This window comes from Canis aureus, chromosome 16 (genome assembly GCF_053574225.1).
Source record: "Canis aureus isolate CA01 chromosome 16, VMU_Caureus_v.1.0, whole genome shotgun sequence".
Taxonomy (NCBI): Eukaryota; Metazoa; Chordata; class Mammalia; order Carnivora; family Canidae; genus Canis; species Canis aureus.
Window position 1 is genome coordinate 47,790,414 of NC_135626.1, and position 21,560 is coordinate 47,811,973.

The window sequence follows — 21,560 nt, forward strand, 5'->3', positions numbered from 1 at the left end:
AAAAAAAAAAAAAAAAAAAGACAGAAAGCAAGCTATTTGGAATTTCTTCCTTTTTTTTTTTTTTTTTAAAGATTTTATTTATTTATTCATGACAGACACACACACACACACACAGAGGCAGAGACACAGGCAGAGGGGGGAAGCAGGCTTTATTCAGGGAGCCTGACATGGGACTCGATTCCGGGTCTCCAGGATCACACCCGAGGCTGAAGGCGGTGCTAAACCGCTGGGCCACCGGGGCTGCCCTGGAATTTCTTCCATATGAGATTGTCTTGTTGCTATCTTAGAAGTTCATATAATCATTGGCTCTGAATTCTTCTAGCAATTAGGAATAGAGAAGCTGGGCAGCCCCGGTGGCCCAGTGATTTAGTGCCGCCTTCAGCCCAGAGCATGATCCTGGAGACCCGGGATCGAGTCCCACATTGGGTTCCCAGCACGGAGCCTGCTTCTCTCTCTCTCTCTCTCTCTTTCTCTCTGTCATAAATAAATAAAAAGAAAAGAAAAAAGGAGTAGAGAAGGTGAGTGAGTGTAAGGAATTAACTCCAGCCGGCTCAAATGTAATTATTTTAACAGAAAGATCAGTGTTTTCCAATGATGACTTCACAAGGTTTTTATAATCCTAGGAAACATTCTAGAGATCTACAATTTAAGAAATGCAGGTATAGAAAATTTAAACAAAGGAAATGTAAATAAGGAAATTCAAAAATAAAAAAATACCATGATACGTGGCATTAAAAATTGTTTCTTCTTGTTTACAAACATTGTACTCTAGTTGGTAAATTTATTTCTCATGGGGTGCAGTTTAGCAATTCTGAAATTACTATGTATACTAAGGTTGACCAAATAAATAGATATAGATAATGAGAACCAGATTTCTCTTGTTAGAAGTTATGAAGAAGCAAAGGGGCAATGCTTGAATGAACCACACCAACCACCACACATACATAGATAGATAGAGAAATAATATTGATGTATATATACACAGATGTTAGTATACATATACATAACGTTTTCTAGCTGTTGGCTGAGAGGGTATAGAAATAGTGAAATCCTAATAGTGACAAGTATACCTAGAGTCCAAATCATGTCTTCTAAGTATCATTCTCCAAAAAAAAAAAAGAATGGAGACTCCTTACAGAGATGGTAGATTCTAGGATTGGGTCAGGGAAAATATGAGGTGAGCCTGGGGCATCTCGTAGTGCTAGAAAGTAAGGAAATGCTAAATGAATGAAGGAATGAACAAATGAATGACCGAAGTGTGTTCAAAGAATACAGGCTTCATTTGAAGAACCCCCTAGTGGCCAAAGCTGGCACAAATTGGAGCAGCAAAATAAAAAATGATAGTATTGGATCAAAACCCAAAGAATGCCATTAATATCTAAGAGTCTGTATTGATATGCCTTGTGTTCTACATCATGCTATAGTATCACTCTACCCAAATTGAAAGAGGATTAGAGCCCTTAGGGATTTATTGACTGTCAAAATAGTTATGGGACTTCAGAGAGAAATGTTTTTTCTAAATGGGACTTTGTTTTCTCATTTTACAGTGGAATTGTATGGTAATAGCTTGCCTCTGGTAAGCCTAATAAACAGCTAAATCAAGTCAGATGTGCATTGGGTCATGGATACCTCGGTTTTGACCACTGTACCAAACTGCCTAGACTGTGGGTCTATGCAGCTTATAGTTTTCCTTGTATGATAGAAGAGATGACAGTAATCTCTATCAAATATCAATTTCAAAAGTTAGACTAATATTCTTTTTTTATTTTTTTAATTTTCTTTTTTTTTAAAAAGAAAGTAGTCATAATTACCATGTATCTTCTAGAAGTGAAGATAAACAAATTGGTTGAGTTCTGTAAGCATTAACATTGTATTGGTAATCTTAATCCTTATTTCATAGTTCTACTGTTTTAACATATTTAATAACTTGTATTGAAACTCTTAAGTGGGTTTGTAGTACTTATATTTTGGGTACATATGGAAACAAAATTTTTTGTTTTTATTATAGAAGAAATTTTGGAATCCATAAGAGCCAAAAAAGGAGACATTGATATTGTTAAAAGCCCAGAAGAAATAGAAAAGGACAAGAATGAGACAGAGAATAATAACTCCAAAGATGTTGAGAAAAGCAGAGAGGAGTTTGAAGACCAATCCCTTGAAAAAGACAGTGACGACAAAACACCAGATGATGATCCTGAGCAAGGAAAATCTGAGGGTAAAAAAATTACTTGGCTAGAAAGTAATATTTAATTAGTGTTATTTATGAGAACTTCAGTTTTACTTTCAAAATGAAAATGAATCTCTTTATTACTAATATCTATTTAATTTTATATTTCTAAAGAAAACAGGGTATCTTTTCCCCTTGTAATGTATATAATCATTGTAAGGATTTTTATGTATTGCTGGATTTGCTATAATATGCCCATATCTCTATTTATACTTCCTAATAAGGTGCCAATTCCCTGTGAGATTTGCTGGTGAAATATCACTATTTTTATACCAGAATATACACTTTTGTATGTGATATGTTCATTTTTATATTAATTACTTAACCATTCTTAATATTTTAAATATTCTTAAATACTCTTTGGATTACTTACTGCAAAAATATCCCAGGTTCTAATTGCTTCAAAATGGCCATCAAATAAAAGCAGGTTTTCTTGGTGATCATTTTTTTAGTAGTTGATTGAATATGGCCATTTGTCCTAAAGCAATTTAAAAGGATATCTTTAAAGTTTTGTTGTGCATTTTACTGTAGAGCCAACAGAAGTTGGGGATAAAGGTAACTCTGTGTCAGCAAATCTTGGCGACAACACAACAAATGCTTCTTCAGAAGAAACTAGTCCCTCTGAAGGGAGGAGTCCCGTGGGGTGTCTCTCAGAAACCCACGATAGCAGCAACATGGCAGAGAAGAAGGTGGCATCTGAGCTCCCCCAGGATGTGCCAGGTACAGAGGGCAGTGTATCAATGCCTCTGTAATGGGGGGAGTCCTTCCCTTTTGTAGTAAAAGCTGAATGTCACCTAAAATTTTAAAGTATGTGTTCATTCATGCTGCTTGCTTACATAAGTGCCATCCCTGATTGCTAAATTGTCACCTAACATTTGGAGTTTGACACATGTTCTTGCAGTTAGTGCTTGAAACTCATCATAATCTCTTCATGCTTTTTAAAGTTCATTTAGCTGGTGTTGACTAATAGACTTATTTGTATAGTTTATCATCAGATCATAGTGGCAAATGTTTTGGTTTTAAGTACTTACATACTAATAGCTCAGTGTTGAATGATTTGACCATTCCAATTCTGTATGTACTAACAAATTAATTTATGTTTGCATGTGCTCGTGTAGTTTTTTTAAACATTTCAAACCATAATGTTATGATAGAAAACCATTGTTACAAAACTTTTTTTTGCAAGATACATTTTGACATAAAAATGTAAGTTAAACAATAATTCATATTTTAAGTTTTTTAAAATTAAAATTATACTTGAAGTAAGTTATATCACACAAAAAATGTCATTATGCCTTTTGCTTTTTCTCTTTTAAATGAAAAAGAATTTTTTTTTATTGGAGCAAACTAGAAATTTAGATGAGCAAAACAAAATAAACACTGGTAATCCCACCACAAATCAAGAATTGTAGCCAATACTTTGATGGAAATTTTTAACAGTTTTTTTCTCTATATTAGAAGAATATCACATATTTTCCAACTTGTGGTACTGTCATTGTTACGTTGTATACTGGGGATTTGATTCTAGGATGTTGGGAAGAAGACAGCATTAGTTAGTAGTTGGAACACTTGATTCTAGATCTGCTTCTGCCATTAGGTTTAAGTCATATTTAATCTTCCTGTTTTATAACTTGAAGGATTTTCATGACCAACAGTTCTCATGTGACTACTTTCAACTGAGCGCTTATAAACAGTGAACTATTGCTGAAAACACCAGTATGACATTAGATTACATGCAGAGATATATGTATAGGGTCCAAAAAAAATCACAATAAGTTCACCATATATTGTACTTATGAGAAATTGGCTATTAAGATGAAGAAAAGTCTGGAAGCAGTGTTATCTGGTGAAATAAATAAAGATAAATTTTTGATCCTAGAAAAGAATAGACTTGGTATCAAGAGGAAGCTAGGTTGGAAATAATCTAATGGTCCTCTGAGAGGTTGGCCAGGGTACTCGACTTCTCTTTGAAATGTAGGATATTATGTCAAATAAGTAGAAATCATAGTATAGAGTCTTATGAGTGAATATTAACTACTTCCTTAAAAGTAGTAATGTTGATATCTATCTGACCTATCAGAGATAATTTCAGCAAGAGTCCTTTATTGAGTAGACTGGAGATTCAGAGATCTATAATTCAGTATAATTCTATGGTTAGATCTCTGGGTCCTGTCCAATTAAGATATTGCATTATTATGATTTTAACATCTTCATGAGCCAGAATTTGAAAGTAGAGTACTAGACCCCCAAAAAAAGGTGAACAAAATTCCATTTTTATTGGAGTTATGATTACATCCTTAGTACGTACTTCTTAAAATGTTTTTTGTGCTTTTAGATTGATTGATGTTTAATGTAAACCTCAGTCTTACTAGTGGGTTTATATAGTGGTTGGTTGTTTGGTTTTTAAACCAAACACAGTAGAATAACAACTATGCACAGATTTTAGCAGACATTTACTTTTTAGGTTATTTATTACCGGTTTATTAATATCTCTGAGATGTTTGTTCTTTTGTTATTAGAATAGTTTAAGGGAGAAACTCTTACCTTTGTATCTGACATACACTTTTAAAGGATCCCAAATGAAATAATATGTATAAAAGACTTAGGGTGGACCTGACATGTTGACTCCTTAGTAAATGTTGGATAGTATTGTTCTTGCTGTATTCAGTCCAGTCTTTGAAAGAGTGAGAGAAAGTCTAGCAAATAAAAAATAATAAAGTAGGTGAGTTGTATTATACATTTACTGATTCAGTAGTAATTAACATAATACTTGGAAGTGAGATCTTTTGTATTTAAGCTTTGTATTCAACTGGTAGTTTTTAAAATTTTTTTTTCAACTGGTTTTTTAAATGTGTAAGTCACGAAAAATTGATTTAGATGAGAACCTGAACAAGAAGTGTTAAGAAAGCTAGGATGGGAGGAAATAGCAATTATTAGTAGCTGTATCAGAGTGGATGGGGTTCATTAGCAGGATCAGAATGCCAAATAGCTGAAGATGCTATAAACTCAGAACCTGACCATTTAATAAATCATAATTCTCTTGTTGACTACAAAATGAAATCAAACCTAGAAACCTGATAGTCTCATACTTGTTTCCAAAACAATATGAATAGCATTTTTAAAGACACATATTAAACATATCATACCAGTTTTTAAAGAGGAGTTTGGTACACTTGAAATAGATCCCTCATTGTAAAACTTAGAACACTAGTGGGAATATATCAGTGACCGAAATAGACAAAATCAAGGTCCTTGAGAACTTTATTTTCTATTGGGCGGTAGCCAGGCCTAACAGTAGAGCCCTGACCCTCAGAGAAGACTGTAATATGTCTCTGCTTCCTTCTGTTTCTGTCTCTTTCTCTCTGCATTCATTTATTCAACAAATATTTATTGAGTATTTAAAATGGTGCCTGGCAATGTGCTGGGTACTTTGTGGTATCCCTGAACCACTCTCTGTTATCACTCGTGTCATTCTGTGGTCACTAGATGAGATATGGTATTAGAGGAACTGGAGAAGGGGTATTATTCTAGGTAGATGAAAAACAATAACTGTGATAGAAGGCTACTCACTGGTTTTCTTTTCTAAACCTTCAGAATATATTTAGACACCTAATTTAATGACTCAAGCTTATCAGTAGAAGACAGATTGGGAAGCATTTGGTATGAACAGATGTTTTTTAATAAACTTTTTCATTAAAGTATAACATAAGGTAAAGTCATAGTTATTAAGTAAAAGCTTGGTAGAGCACACCTGTATAACCACATCATGCCCCCTCTTAGCCACCATTGCTCCTACCCCAACAAAAGGCATTTACTATCTTGACTTCTATAACCATCAATTAGGATTGCCTTTAAAAAAGATAATAAATAGTACCATACAGTATGTGCTTTTTGATGTCCAATTTTTCTTACCTGAGCAATATATGAGAGCCATCTAAATGTTGCTTGTGATGGTAATGCATTTTGTTTTATTGCAGTATGATATTTTATTATATATGTATATAATAGATTAATTATTAATTAGTCATTTTCTATGTTGATTGGCATTTGAATGGTTTCCAGTTTGGGACTATTGCGAATGATGCTACTATGAATGTTCTTTTACATGTTTTTTTAATGCTCCTGTAGGTACATTTCTAGGGATATAAATCTAGTTGTGGACTTCCTGGGTCATTCAATTTGTGTATGCCCATCTTAGCAGATATGTGTAGTTTTCTAGAATGGTTGTACAAGTTTATATTTCATCAGTAGTCTGTAAGAGTTCTAGCTCCTCTGCATTCTTGCTAATAACACTTGGTATCATCGTCATTCAGTTTTTTCTTTTTCTTTTAGCCATTCTGATGGCATTGTAGGGATATCTTATTGTGGTTTGAACTTGTAGTTCTATGGTTACTAAGGATGCTAAGCACTTTTTCGTGTGTATGTGTGTCTGTGCATATATTTGTTAAATATATGAATATATAGGAAACTTAGTTACCTTTTTTTGTAAATTACCTGTCAGTTCCTTTGTGTTCTCTTATGTGGTAAGAGATGTGGTTTGTTATTATTATTTTTTTTTAATATTTATTCATTCATTCATTCATTCATTCATTCATTCAGAGAGAGAGAGAGAGGCAGAGACACAGGCAGAGGGAGAAGCAGGCTCCATGCAGGGAGCCCGATGTGGGACTCGGTCCCGGGTCTCCGGGATCACACCCTGGGCTGAAGGCGGCGCTAAACTGCTGAGCCACCCGGGCTGCCCTATTTTCATTCTTATATACTGTTGCATCCAGTTTATTAATGTTTTGTTTAGGAGGTTGGATTAATGCGTGAGATTGGCTTGTAATTTTCTTTTTCTAATAATGTCCATGTCAGGCTTTGGTGTTTAGATTATGCGAGCCTCATAAAACAAGTTGGGACAAGTTCCCACTTTTCCTGTTTTCTGCAGAAGTTTCTGTGAGTTATTCTGTGTGTTATTTATTCCTTATATAAAGGCCTCCCCACCCTTCCCAAAGTCACTTGGTCTTGGAATTTTCATTGTGGGAAAGATTAATTTTAGATTTCATTTCTTTGATAGATGGACCCCTTCTTGGCCTTTTGGCTAAGATCAGGTGCATTTCTTTGATGGCTATTCATATTTTCTGTTTTCTTGTGTCAGGTTTAGTAAGTTGCATTTTTCTAATTACCTATTTCACTTAAATTTTATTGGTGTAATGGCATCATATCTTTTGGTATCTGCAGGATCTGTAGTGACGCTTTCTTTTTAAATCCAGAAATTGGTTATCTGTTCTCTCTTCATCTTCTTACAAAGCTGTTAACAAGTTTTATCTTTTTAAAAAATAACTTTTTGCTTTGTTGTTCCTTTTTTATTGTATTTTTCTTCTAGTTTATGTTCATGGCTTTGTTTTTTCTTCTTTTCTTTGCATCTTTGGATTTCTTTCCTGTTCCTGTTTTTTTTTTTTTAAACTTTAATGAAGTTTAATTAACACATAAGAGGATGTACATATTAAAAGTATGCCACCAGATAAGTTTGGAGATAAATATGCACTCATGAAACTGTCACCACAATCTATGGTATAAATATATTCATCACTCAGCTTTTTTTCCCCTGGTTTTAAAATTTTTCATTTTTATCATTGTCATTGGTTGCATTTAAAAAAAAAATAGAGCTCCTCAAAAGAGCATCCTAGTTGACACTAACTATTCTTCTACATTTAGATGAAAATTTTATTTCTCCCCTAACTCCTTAAGATGGGTGCTTTGATGATTTTTAGTTTTTAGTTATTTTTTTCTATTCTGCTGTCAAGGATATAATTTTCCCTTTATGTACTGCTATAGCTGCATCCCACAAACTTTTATATATTGTCTTTGTCATTCAGTTTAAAATATCTTCTGATTTTCATTATGATATAGTTTTCTTTTTAACCCATTCTATTTATCTTTTTTGTTATTGACTTTTAGCTTAACCCACTCTGATCAGAGTAATTGTTGAAGTTTTATGGTTCAGTGTATGGTTAATATTGATAAATGTCTTATGTACACTTGAAGAATATATGTATTTTTAGTTGTTTGGTGTAATATTGGACAATTAATTTTAAAGCTTTCTTTTTAAAAAAAAATTATTTATTTATTCATGAGAGAGACAGAGAGAGAAGCACAGACACAGGCAGAGGGAGAAGCAGGCTCCATGCAGGGAGCCCGACGTGGGACTCGATCCCTGGTCTCCAGGATCACACCCTGGGCTGAAGGCGGCGCTAAACCGCTGAGCCACCCGGACTGCCCAATTTTAAAGCTTTCAAATCTGTATCCTTGCTATGTTTTTTTTTTCTTCTTCTCTGTAGCTATTTTAAAATTATTATTATTATTATTATTAAGATTTTATTTATTTATTCATGAGAGACACACAGAGAGAGGCACAGAGACACAGGCAGAGGGAGAAGCAGGTTCCACACAGGGACCCGATGTGGGACTCAATCCCGGTTCCCCAGGATCACACCCTGGGCGGAAGGCGGCGCTAAACCACTGAGCCACCCAGGCTGCCCTTTAAAATTATTTTTAACTATTTACTGTGGAGTTGCCTTTCTCTCTCTCTTTTTTTTTTTAATTTTTTGCATTAAATAGTTTGAGACTGTGTAATTAGGTGGACATAATATTTATATTTCTTATTGAATTAACTTTATCATTATAAAATATCCTTTTAAATTTTTTTTAAGACTCATTTAATAGGGCAAGCCCCCGTGGCAAGTCCCATGTCAGGCTCTCTGTATGATGCCTGCTTCTCCCTCTGTCTGTGTCTCTGCCCCTCTCTCTCTCTCTGTCTCTCTGAATAAATAAATAAAATCTTAAAAAAAAAAAGACTCATTTAATAAATGAGAACATGCACATAAATGGGAGGAGGGGCAGAGGGAGCATATTCCTTGCTAAGAGTGGAGCCTGATGCAGGGCTCAATCTCACAACCCTGAGATCATGAACTGAGCCGAAATCAAGAGTTGGATGCTCAACTCACTGAGCCACCTCATCACCCCGTTAAGATGTTCTTTATTTTTAATAACATTTGTAAGCCACAATAGCTTGCTTTTGATTACTGTTTGTTTTGTGTATCTTTTCTAGAATAGGAAGGTTGTATTTTTTTTATTTAGAATTAGAAGAATTTAGAATTTCTTCATCCAGAATATTTTTAGAAATAAATCTACTTTCAGGGCACCATGGTGGCTCATTTAGTTGAGCGTCTGCCTTCAACTCAGTTTGTGATCTTGGGGTCCTGGATTGAAGCCCGACATTGGGCTCCCTGCTCAGCGGGGAATCTGCTTCTCCTTCTCCATCTGCACCTCCCCTCACCCATGTGCTCTCTCAGATAAATAAAATCTTAAGAAAAAAGAAATAAATTTACTTTCAGATTTCTTTAGAGGTAAATGTGTATTGGGGCACCTGGCTGGCTCAGTCAGTGGAGAGTGTAACTCTTGATCTTGGGATTGTGAGTTCAAGCCCTGTGTTGGGTGTAGAGATTATTTAAAAATTAAAACAATTGGGATCCCTGGGTGGCTCAGTGGTTTAGTGCATGCCTTTGGCCCAGGGTGTGAATCCTGGAGACCTGGGATCACGTCCCACATTGGGCTCTCTGCATGGAGCCTGCTTCTCCCTCTGCCTGTGTCTCTGCCTGTGTCTCTGCCTCTCATGAATAAATAAATCTTAAAAAAAAAAAAAAAAAATTAGGACAGCCCAGGTGGTTCAACGGTTTAGCGCCTGCCTTGGATCCAGGGCATGATCCTGGAGACCTGGAGACCCAGGATCGAGTCCCATGTCGGGCTCCCTGCATGGAGCCTGCTTCTCTCTCTGCTTCTCCCTCTGCGTCTCTCATGAATAAATAAATAAAATCTTAAAAAAAATTAAAACAATCTTCAAAAGAAAAGAATAAATGTATATTATTTCAAGCTATATCTTGACATAAAGTCTTGTCAGAGAGCACCGTCATTTTTATGTAATATAATAAATGATATTATGCAAAAGAAAAATTACAAACTTATGTTCTAAAAATCTATGGGAGTGAGAACATGAGAAAAATGGGCAGATTTCATGATTTCATGTTGGATATAATCAGTAATCAGAAAGATTCTGAGTGGCAAATATTGAAGATTAAGCTGAAAAGTTGGCCCATATTTTAGGCAAGGTTAGTAGCCATCATTTTAAAAAAATTAATCTTTTAATATACCTAGTCCTTAGATTTTTTTCTTGCATATGTGTTCCAGACATTTCACTTTGGTTCATAGAAATGGTTATGTTTCCAAAAACAACCCCATGTGGCAAGTGTGCTGTTTAGTATGACTTCTTTGTAGTTAACAAAAGTCTCTCAATTTCAGAATTACACTTTTGTTCTGGATTTTAGATTAGAAACTTTTTGTACCAGAATGTCGAGTTGTAAATTTAGAAGTGGAGAGGACACATGACTTTCTAGCATCTTAAAGTCAAACCCATTATTGAGAATTTGTATTCCAACATAATGCAGACAGCATTGTTTTAAGTTAATGCCTGCAGATTTAATGCCTGGAATCAGTAATAGATAAAACTGGCTTTTTTCTTTTCTTTTCTTTTCTTTTCTTTTCTTTTCTTTTCTTTTCTTTTCTTTTCTTTTCTTTTCTTTTTTCTTTTCTTTTCTTTTCTTTTCTTTCTTTTTTCTCTTCTCTTCTCTTCTCTCTTCTCTCTTCTCTCTTCTCTCTTCTCTTTTCTCTTTTCTCTTTTCTCTCTCTTTTTTTTTCCTGGAGACCCGGGATTCAGTCCCATGCTGGGCTCCCTGAATGTAGCCTGCTTCTCACTCTGCCTATGTCTCTGCCTCTCTCTCTCTTTCTCTCTCTGTGTCTGTCATGAACTGGCTTTATTTCTATAACTATAATTGCTTTGAAAATGTTTCCATGGACATACTGAAACCTCTTAACAGCTATAAAGTTGAACTAAAAGAACATACTGATTTAACCTGTTTCTAAACTTTTTGGGATAATGACATCTTAAAAGATAGGCACTTTAGTTTTGAATTTAATTATAAGGAAAATCCAGTGGTGGTGCCTGGGTGGCCCAGTCAGTTAAGTGTCATGCCTTCAGCTCATCACATCATGATCTCAGGATCCTGGGATTGAGCCCCAAATCTGGCTCCCTTATCAGCAGGGAGCCTGTTTCTCCCCCTGCTTGTGCACTCTCTCTCTCTATGTCAAATAAATAAATAATATCTTGAAACAAAAAGCAATTGAAGATCAAGATCTATATGTAATTTTGGTTTGAGAGATGACTATAAAACCTATCCTATTTTTACTCGTTTACAGTGTTTTTCGTGTCTAATGAAAAATAGTATTGTAAATACCAAAACTTATAATATTTGCCTTAGGGCTAGAACATTTGGACTTTGAGCAATAAAATGTACATGTTGATAGGTGATACCTTCTTGGTGGTGTTTTGTTTTTTGTTTTTAAGATTTTATTTATTCATATGAGAGGCAGAGACATGGGTAGAGGGAGAAGCAGACTCCCTGAGGGCAGCCTGATGTGAGACTCTATCTCAGGACCCTGAGATCAAGACCTGAGCCAAAAGCAGACACTCAACCACTAAGCCACCCAGGTGCCCCCCTTGGTGTTTTAAAGCAGATGCTAAAAAAAATAAAAATAAAAAAAAAATAAAGCAGATGCTTCAGATTTCCTTAATCTATAGCCAAATGAAATAAAGAAGTGAAGAGTTCTAGAACAGTTACTTATTCATTCATTCGAGACACACACACAGAGGCAGAGACACGGGCGAGGGGGAAGCAGTCTCCTCCCAGGGAAGCCGATGTGGGACTCAATCCCAGGACCCCGGGATCACGACCTGAGCCAAAGGCAGATGCTCAACTACTGAGCCACCCAGGCATCCCTAGAAAAGTTATTTAAAGTTTCTTTGCTTGTTTATTTCTTATAGTAATCTTTACACCCAATATGGGGCTCAGACCCACAACCCCAAGATCAAGAGTCAGATGCTCTTCTGACTGAGCTAGCCAGGCAACCCTAGAACAATTATTAATAACAAAAAAACTGGAGCACTGAGTGGCTCAGGCAATTAAACATTGAACTCTGGATCTCAGCTCAGGTCTTGGTCTTAGGGTCATGATTTCAAGCTCTGCGTTGGGCTCTATGCTGGGCGTTGAGCCTACTTAAAAAAAAAAAAACAAAAAACAACCCAAATCAGCATTCTAAATTGAAATGAAATGGAGGAAAAACACTTTTCTACTTAAGACAGATTAACTTTGGACAAACAAAAAAGCTATATTTTATGAGTTTGTGATGGTCCTAAGCTTATCACCTTGAAAGTTTAAATGGATGGAATCTGAGCTAAGTTTGCTTTCAGTGGGTTATTGGCTTTTTTGTATGAGAATACCTGGTAAGGGATTGATTGCCTATTCTTGTGTGAAGTACCATTATATCCCTAATAGCAGAAAAAAACTTCTCTAAAGTATTTTAAGATGTGTATAGTCAATCTCTTAAGTTCTTTTTTTTTTTATCTCTTAAGTTCTTATCCCAGATTATTTTTTCTTTTTTTCTTAAGATTTTATTTATTGATTAGCGAGAGAGAATTAGCAGTGGGGAGGGGCAGAGGGAGGGGGGAGGGAGAGGGCAAGTGATAGAAGCAGACTTCCTGCTGAGCAGGAAACCTGCCTGCTGAGCAGGAAATCTGACTTCTGTCCTAGGATCCTGGGATCATGACCAGAGCCAAAGGCAGACACAGGAGATCCCCCCCCCCCCCGAATTATTTTCTTGGTTAAAACCATACTTGGAGTATATTATGTGCAAAAATGTTTTTGTGGGCTGAGCTAGTTTAATCACTTTTTTTATTCTGTGAGAAAATGCACTCTGAGCTCATAAAGGAGGGAATATATTTATATATTGCTTCATTATTTGAGAAGATGATATTTAGGCCATTATAAATTAGGACTACTACACTTTACAAATCTAGATCTTACAGCTGTGAAAAGAATGGTTAGTGAAGAATTTGGTATTATTTTGAGAGACTTCTCTTGTTCCAAATTTTTCTGAGTTAGTTGATTGTATACTGGCTTGTAGCTAGCAGATGTTAAATTTGGCATTTTGAAATCCTTCATATAAATTTTTTTTACTATAAACATTTTGAAACATACATAAAAATTAAGAGAATAATATTATGACAATACCGACATTGCTATATGTCTATCACTTATATAAAAAAATTATCAAGATTTTGTCATACTTGCTTCACCCATGATTTTTTTTAACTGGTTACTTTTTTCTTTTTCTTTTTCTTTTTTTTTTTTTGCTCAAAAAAATGTTTTAATCTTTGACCCTAGATGTACATTGTTAGATAAATCACCATCCTTAGTTGACTATATTCATCACTGGTCATTGGATAGTCCCCCTTAATTTTTTTTTTTTTTTTTTTTTTTTTTTTTTATGATAGTCACACAGAGAGAGAGAGAGAGGCAGAGACACAGGCAGAGGGAGAAGCAGGCTCCATGCACCGGGAGCCCGACGTGGGATTTGATCCTGAGTCTCCAGGACCTTGCCCTGGGCCAAAGGCAGGCGCTAAACCGCTGCGCCACCCAGGGATCCCCCCCTTAATTTATTCATTCAGTTTTTTTATAAGACTTTATTTATTCATGAGAGAGAGAGAGAGGCAGAGACACAGGCAGAGGGAGAAGCAGGCTCCATGCAGGGAGCCTGATGTGGGACTTGATCCCCGGTCTCCAGCATCACACTCTGGGCTGCCCTCATTCAGGTTTTAAGTTACTTAATAATGAAAATAAACACCTAGGAACCTGTCACTCCAAACAAAAAGCTAAGTCCTGCTTTGAAACTAACCTACATCTATAATCAACTCCCCAGTCTGATCCTCTGCTTCCCTGTCCCCTACCTGAAGTAGTTGTCACTCTGACTCCTGTGGTTCACTAACATCTTCTTTTGTTTTATAAGGGATACACAGTAGAATCAAGATTGTTGATACTGGAGGTCAAAGTGATTTAACTCACATGCTCTTGCTTCATGGAGTTGACACACATGATTTGCTAAAAACTATATATTTCTTTTTTAGTTGTTTTAAACTTTATTGTAAATGTGTTATGTTAAATATATATTATTAAGTATATTGTATTTATGGAATTTGGTTTTTTCACTTTATATTACATTATTAATATAATGTTACGTATTGCTGGAATTCTTTCATATTAATTGCATTAATTGCATTGTAATATTCTTCGGTGTACAACCCAGTTGTTGTTTTTATCCCCTTTCTTGCTAATATGATTTTGGGTTGTTTCCTACCACATTATTTTACAGTATATCCCAGACATCATGTTATATCAGTCCTACTCACATCTAAGAAATATGAACATTTTCTTACATAATGACAGTGCAGTTGTCATTTTAATAAAATTGATGTCAGTTCCTTAATATCATCTACTGTTCAGGCAGTTTGAATTTCCTCACTTAAATTTTTCTTTTTTTACATTGTGTTGTATTTGTATTAACTCCAAATAAGATTCCCATATGATGTGAAATTTGATTTTATGTCTCTTGAGTCTGTTGGTCTAGAGTAGTCTTTTCCCCGACTTTTTTCCTCTGTACACTGATGACTTGTTGAAGAATTGTAGTGTATCCTGCTATAGGACATCCCACATTGAGGATTTGTCTGTTTCCTTCCTTTTAGTGTTCTTTAATTTCTTCTAAAAGCTTGATTCAGTACATTTTTAACTGTTTTTGGTGAGACTATTCCATAAGCTGTGTCCTGGGTACTTCATATGGCGTAGCATCAAAAGGCTCATGATTTCTGTTTAGTCTGCCTTTATAAATGCTGAAATTGATCAGAGTTCAGGTAGTGACATTGTGAAGTTTCCTGTTAACCTTTCATTTCATTGATGATCATTTCAGAATCAGTTGTTTGTGTGATTATAATATAGTGGTTTTTAATTCTTTTTTTCTATATTTGTTTAACTGAAATTCTCCTGTGAAGAATTTTACCTTATTAACTGATGCTGTTTGAATACCTTGGAATGTAGTTAGAGCAGGAATAAATGCTTCATTATTTTTCAGAGTCAGGAGTTGGTATCCACTTATTTTCAGTGGTTCCTGAGTTATGGACTTTTACACAGGGGCATGGCTTTCTCATTTTATGTATCCTTTTGAACTTATGCATCTCTATGTGTTCAATTTGTTTCAGTCAGTTGTAGTTATTCATTTTGCTTATATTGACCAAGTACCAGCCTGTTCATGTTGACTTTTGAGTCCTTTTACCCTGGTAGTCTTCGATAGCTTTCCCTGCTTTTGCTTATGTATTTACCACACCAGACCTGGAATCAGTCATTCCTCCAAGAACTCCTGGTTCCTTTTAGTGGGGAATGATATTTAGAGACCACAGTCTGGCTGTCATTGCCTGTTGGCTTTTTTGGTATTAGAAAATACGTATTTTTGAAAAGAAAAATACCAGTTCATGTTGACATTTCATCAGATTGAGGATTGCATACTTAGGTTTTTTTGTTTGTTTGTTTGTTGGTTGGTTTTAAACTTGTATCTCTCCCATACATTAAAAGCCTTAGTTCCTAAAAGTGGTAACTTAATTACATATTTACATTGTCCTGATACAGATGTCCATTAATAATAACATATTATTAATGTATGTATTAACATTTTGATGTACATGAATAAGAAATGATTATATATCATAGTAATTTTGTAATATCAATAGCTGACAGTAAGACCACTGAATAGTATTTAAGATTTTTTTATAGTTCTTTATCCTTATGCTGTATTTCCTGGAAGGCCATACAGTCAAAATGCTGTGTTCCAAAGTTGCTTAAAATAATTTTTTTCTCTGTGTGGTTATGCAAACAACTTGATATACAACTAGGTTAATTTGTCTCAGTTTTCAATTTTTAGGGATTGCATTTCTAACTTTAAGTTTTAGAAAAATGTACATTTACATGATTCCAAAATCAACTGTGTAAGTGTATACAGAGAGTTTTCACATCCTTTCCCTCTCTAGGTAATCCTTTCCCTTCCTTCCCTCATAGGTAGCCACATTTGTTAATTTTGGTTATTTTTCCAGTGTTTGAAAAATTTTCATAAATAAAGGGAAAATCTGCATATAAATTTATATTTCTCTCCCCTTCTCACACAAAAGTTAGCATACTATAACTACTATTCTGCTCTTTTTACATTTAATCATTTATGTGTGGATCTGATGATTTCTCCAATCCTTTTTATGGTACATGATATTTCATTGTGTATATCACCTTTTATTCAACCAGTGCCCCATTGATGGACATTTTGTCTGTGGTCTTTTGCCATTATAAATAACACTGCAATGAATAGCTATATAAAAAAGTGATTTAGTATTTTTGCCAATGTGTTTTGGGATAGATTTCTGGACGTGGGATTGGTAGGTTAAGAGCGCATGTGTTTATATTGTCAGTTCCTTTATATACACTTCGGCCCATTTCACTCCTGCTGTATTGTGTGGGGCGGTGCCTATTAACAGTTGCCTCTTTACCTGAGTGTATTGTGAGTCTTGGATTTTTGCCAGCCCAATATGTTTAAAGGCCATTTTCATTTCTTCTGTGATTGCTTATAGGTCTTTTCATTTTTCTATCAGGTTGTTAGGATTTTTTTCTTAAAAAAATGTAGGAGCTCTTTATACCTTTGAGATTGCCTTTGTGATATACCACCAACCACTTTTTAATTTAGGTGATTGATTTAAGACAGAGAGAGAGAGAGAGGCAGAGACATAGGCAGAGGGAGAAGCAGGCTCCATGCAGGGAGCCTGACTTGGGACTTGATCCCAGGCCTCCAGGATCACACCCTCAGGCTAAAGGTGGCGCTAAACCGCTAAGCCACCGGGGCTGCCCTAATTTAGGTGATTTAAAGAATATCTTAGTGACAAAATGAAATCTAGAGGGAAGGGGGCTCTTAATTTCTGAACTATCATGGAAAGATCTAGGCTTTCAGTTCATGGTAGTGTGCATTTTGATACACTTTTAGGAATAGTATACTTAGTGATAACTAATAAATTATTCTCCCCCCCCCGACACCTATTAAATTATTCTTTAAATTTATAATGACTTTAGCATTACCTTCTAGTTAATTTGGGAGCATTGAATTCAAGCAGAAAAACTTAGAGATAAATAATCCTGTTTAATGCAGTTTCTAATATGTTTGACTACTTTTTTATTTATTTTTTTGTTTTGTTTTTGTTGTTTTTTTGACTACTTTTTTAAAAAGAAAATATAAATTTCAGATTTTGAAGGATTATTTCAAAACCATTTCTAAGTTTTGTGGGCTAGTTATATCACTTTAATTTTCTTCTTCAGCTGTGGGGTATCTGAAAGATTGTCTGCCTTATACTAGAAATTAAGATGATAAGAGTCTGAATTAGAATGAGTTAGACTTTTGAGAGGCTTCAAAAATAACTCTAGAATGTTGCTTATTAATCTCAGACATTGCATTCTTCATAGATGAGCAGCTTCTCTTTTTAAACTCTAGCTTTGTAATGCAGTCCTCCATTAAATGTCTTTTCTGACAAAGTAGTTACTTTTCATGTGATTTTTTTAATCTAAAAATCAGATATTCTATTTTTCTAGAAGAACCTAACAAGACATGTGACAGCAGTAACACTAGTGCTACCACTACCTCCATCCAGCCTAATCTGGAAAACAGTAACAGCAGCAGTGAACTAAATTCTTCCCAGAGTGAATCTGCTAAGGCAGCTGATGAGCCTGAAAATGGAGAGAGAGAGTCTCATACACCTGTCTCTATTCAAGAAGAGATAGGTAAGAATACACTTCATCCATTAAAGCGAGCTTTTTAATTTTTTTAATTTTTAATTTTTTAAATAAAAGTTTGATGGGGTGGGAAGAATTATATTTTCTTTTTTTCTTTTTCTTTTTTTTTTTTGACTATAAATAGCACTTGTCATTGTTTTTATTTTAAAAAATGCAAAAGCACACAGGGAAAAATAAATCTTTTTAGTGCCCCTTCCCCAAAGGTAACCACCATCAACAGTTTGGTATGTAATATTTTCTGTCTTTCTCCATGTGGTTACATTAATATATGTATGTTTACCAAAAGGTTTTTTTTTTAATTACTTTTTTTACATAAATGGAATTATTCTGCATGCATTGTTCTGCATCTTGCTTTTTTTCCACTTAGTAATACATGTAGGGGATCTTTTCATGATATGAATTGAATTCATTCGTTTTTGTTTTTTGTTTTTTTGTTTTTGTTTTTGTTAACTGCTGCATGGTACTCCACAGTATGGATGAACAGTAATTTATTTACTATTTCTTTGTTAGTGGACATATAAGCTGTTAACAGTTTTTTTTTTTTTATTACAAATAGTGGTGCTATTTTTTTTGAACACCTTTAGCATATATCTCTGTGTACTTATGCAAGTATTTCTGGCAGTATAGGAACAGTAAGTGAAATTGCTGGGTCAAATGGTAGGTACATTTTTAAAATAGTGATGACTGCTGCTTAGTTGTAGAGTAAAAGGGATTTATACCAATAATTTACATACATATGTAGTTTTTCATACTCTCACCTAAATTCAACATCAGTCTCTTGGAGTTTTGCTAATGATGAAAAGTATTTCATTTAAAAATTTGCATATATCTGCTTACTAATGTAGTTGAGTTTCCCTTTATGTGTTTGTTGAACTTTCAGTGAATTGCTTATTCGTATCTTTTGCTCATTTTTTCCTATTGAGTTTTGATAGTTTTTCTTAATGAGTTTTAGGAATGCTTTTGTATTATGGCTGTTACTTTTGATTTCATGTATATACTTATATAGTAATTGCATGTTTTAACTCTTGTTGTTATCTTGTTACACAGAAATTTTAATATTTTTATATAGTTAAATTTATTAATCTTTTTCTTTAGGGTTTGTCTGGATTTTGTGTCTTACTAAGGAAGATCCTATTCCAAGCATATACATATGTTTTACAGTAATTTCACATAATACTTCTGTAACTTTGTTTTTAATCCTACTGTATAATTTTGTGTATGGTATGAGATGGAGATCTGTTTTAATTAGAACTTGTTTTCAGTTGCAAGCTACCAAACCAACTTACAGTAGCTTAAGTGAAAAGGCAGATTAACTAGCTCATGTAATTGGGAAGTCCAAACCATCATCAGGCATAACTGGACCCCCAGGTATCAAAGCTTTTCTGTCTTCCTCTCTTTCTCTCCACCTTTTGATGTGCATATGTTTGTGTGTTAATTTCATTCTCTCCTAATACAGACAGGCTTTTTCCAAGTGGCAGGGAAGATGGCATCAGCGGTTTGTATTCATATCTTTCCAAGGTCTGTGGCCCAAAGGCAAGGCCCCTACTCCTGCTCCAAATCAAAAGCCCTTGAGGAAGGAATTTGAGTGGCCTATCTTGGACATATTGTTCCCACCCCTGTGGCCAGGGCAGGCAAGGTATTATAATTGATGGCTCCAGCAAAAGTGTATGATTGGAGTGGGGTAGGAATGGTTTTCAAAGAAAGAGGAATGCTGCAAAGATAGGAAACAAATATCCACAGTTGTACCTTTTGATAGCTCAATACAAACATATTTACTCATTGAAAAATGCTTCTGCCTAACATAATGCAAAGATCTCATTCACAACTGAAGATTTTTTTTCAAAAACTTCCCAAAATTACCTCTGGTAGTTGTAACTGTATTTAGAACTTCTGTGTGTTGTGTATTATCTTTGATTAGGTCTGGATGTAGCTTCTGTCAGTCTCACAGTCCATGAGTCAGATTATGAATTTAACTGCCTGTCACACTTGTTATCCCGATAGTGGAGGATGTTCTATGATACATCTGGCTGCCCTTGGTTTTTTGGGAGGATGGCTGTGGATGAGTCGTGAGAAATATATGAGAAGACCTCCTCTGGAGGCCATTCTCTTTAGCAGCCTAGTCCTTGCAGACCTACTCTCTGCAGTTGTCAGGAATGGGTTGCTGGGGATTGCTGTAGGTTTGAATGATCATCTGTCCCAGCTTGGCAGGTTTGGGCTTTTTTTCTGGCAGTAGCACTCCCTCACAGATTGCCTGGGTACCCAGCCTAGTACCTAATACCCTGAAACTCTGCTCAGGGCCTCTGAAGGTAGAGCCCCTTACTTGCTCAGTTAGTCTGCTTCGTACACCCAGTTCTCTAGCCTTCAAAGGAATAAAGTCCTGCAGAATTCTGCCTCCTGCCGTCCTTAGATCTCCAGAGGCTGGGGGAAAGCAGCTCTGTCCTCTTCCTCTGGGCTAGCACTGATTCACTCCTTTATAATAGGAGGAATGTGGCCTTTGGGCAGGAGGTGTTAGAGAAGCCTTGTTCCCGTTCTCTACTCTTTTAAGTCTTACCCCTGGGATGAATTTTCTGTCTCCTTTCCCATATTTCCTTATTTGCAATGTCAGGGTGCCTAACTGGCTCTGTTGGAAGAGCATGGGACTCTTGATCTCTAGGTGGTGAGTTCAAGCCCCACTTTGAAGGTAGAGATTACGTAAATAAATAAACTTAAAAAAAAAACAAAACAAAACCACCTTTGCAAATGTTCAAAGGATTGACTCTCAGCTCTAAATTGTAGAGCTTCCTTTAAGAAGCACTGTGCCTTCCCTTCTTGCTTTTAGGAAGTCCAGCCAAGATCAGATGCTATTTTAAAAGTCTTTATTATAGGACCATATAGGTGGTTGCAGAAAGTAGCCACCATCGTTCAGTATCTTGGCATAAAGCTTCAGCATGGGTAGACTCAAGGTCTGAGACCCTAGAGAAAATTGTTAATGGTCTGAATAACTGCTTTGCTGTCACACATTGAAGGTTTCTACCTTTGAAGCCTGGGATGGAAAAATATCTGATACCCCTTATCCATCTTGATTTAGTCAGTGCTATATTTTGGTGTAAAAAAAAATCTTAAAATACTCTGGATTATTTATAATTTATTGGTTGTAAGTGACAGAAATCCACCAGACTTCCTTAAAATAAGAGAATTTAATTGAGTACAATTGGGAAGTCTAGAGGTAGTGAGTCTCAGGTGCATTATTGGACCCTGAGAGCAAAATGAAGTTATCATGAATCTTCCTCTATCCTCACTCCTCCCCCTCCATGATGAGCTTATTGTCTCATATTATTAAGTTTTTTCCATGTTGTGGGATAAAAAGTAGACAGCCTCTAATTTTTACTCTTTCTGTTCACTAACACAAAAGCAAGACTGGGGTGCCTGGCTGGCTCAGTTGGAAGAGCATGTGACCCTTGGTCTCGGGGTTGTGAGTTTAAGCCCCATGTTAGGTGTAGAGATTACTTAAATAGACAACTTAATTAAGAAAAAAAAAAAGCAAGATCCTTTATCCA

The 21,560-nt window shown here is 35.4% G+C and overlaps 1 protein-coding gene across 14 annotated transcripts in view; it reads left to right on the forward strand.

The window, feature by feature from the left end:
* The window catches only part of BPTF (bromodomain PHD finger transcription factor), a 152,867-nt gene that overhangs the window by 55,457 nt on the left and 75,850 nt on the right, over positions 1-21,560 (forward strand). For 10 of the 14 annotated variants that reach the window (XM_077853740.1, XM_077853739.1, XM_077853743.1 and 7 more), the window contains exons 4-6: positions 2,009-2,215; positions 2,759-2,947; positions 17,824-18,012. In XM_077853740.1, the coding sequence (XP_077709866.1) occupies positions 2,009-2,215; positions 2,759-2,947; positions 17,824-18,012 (585 nt within the window). The remainder of the gene's footprint in view (positions 1-2,008; positions 2,216-2,758; positions 2,948-17,823; positions 18,013-21,560) is intronic. The other 4 variants (XM_077853745.1, XM_077853753.1, XM_077853744.1 and 1 more) reach the window with 3 other exon arrangements.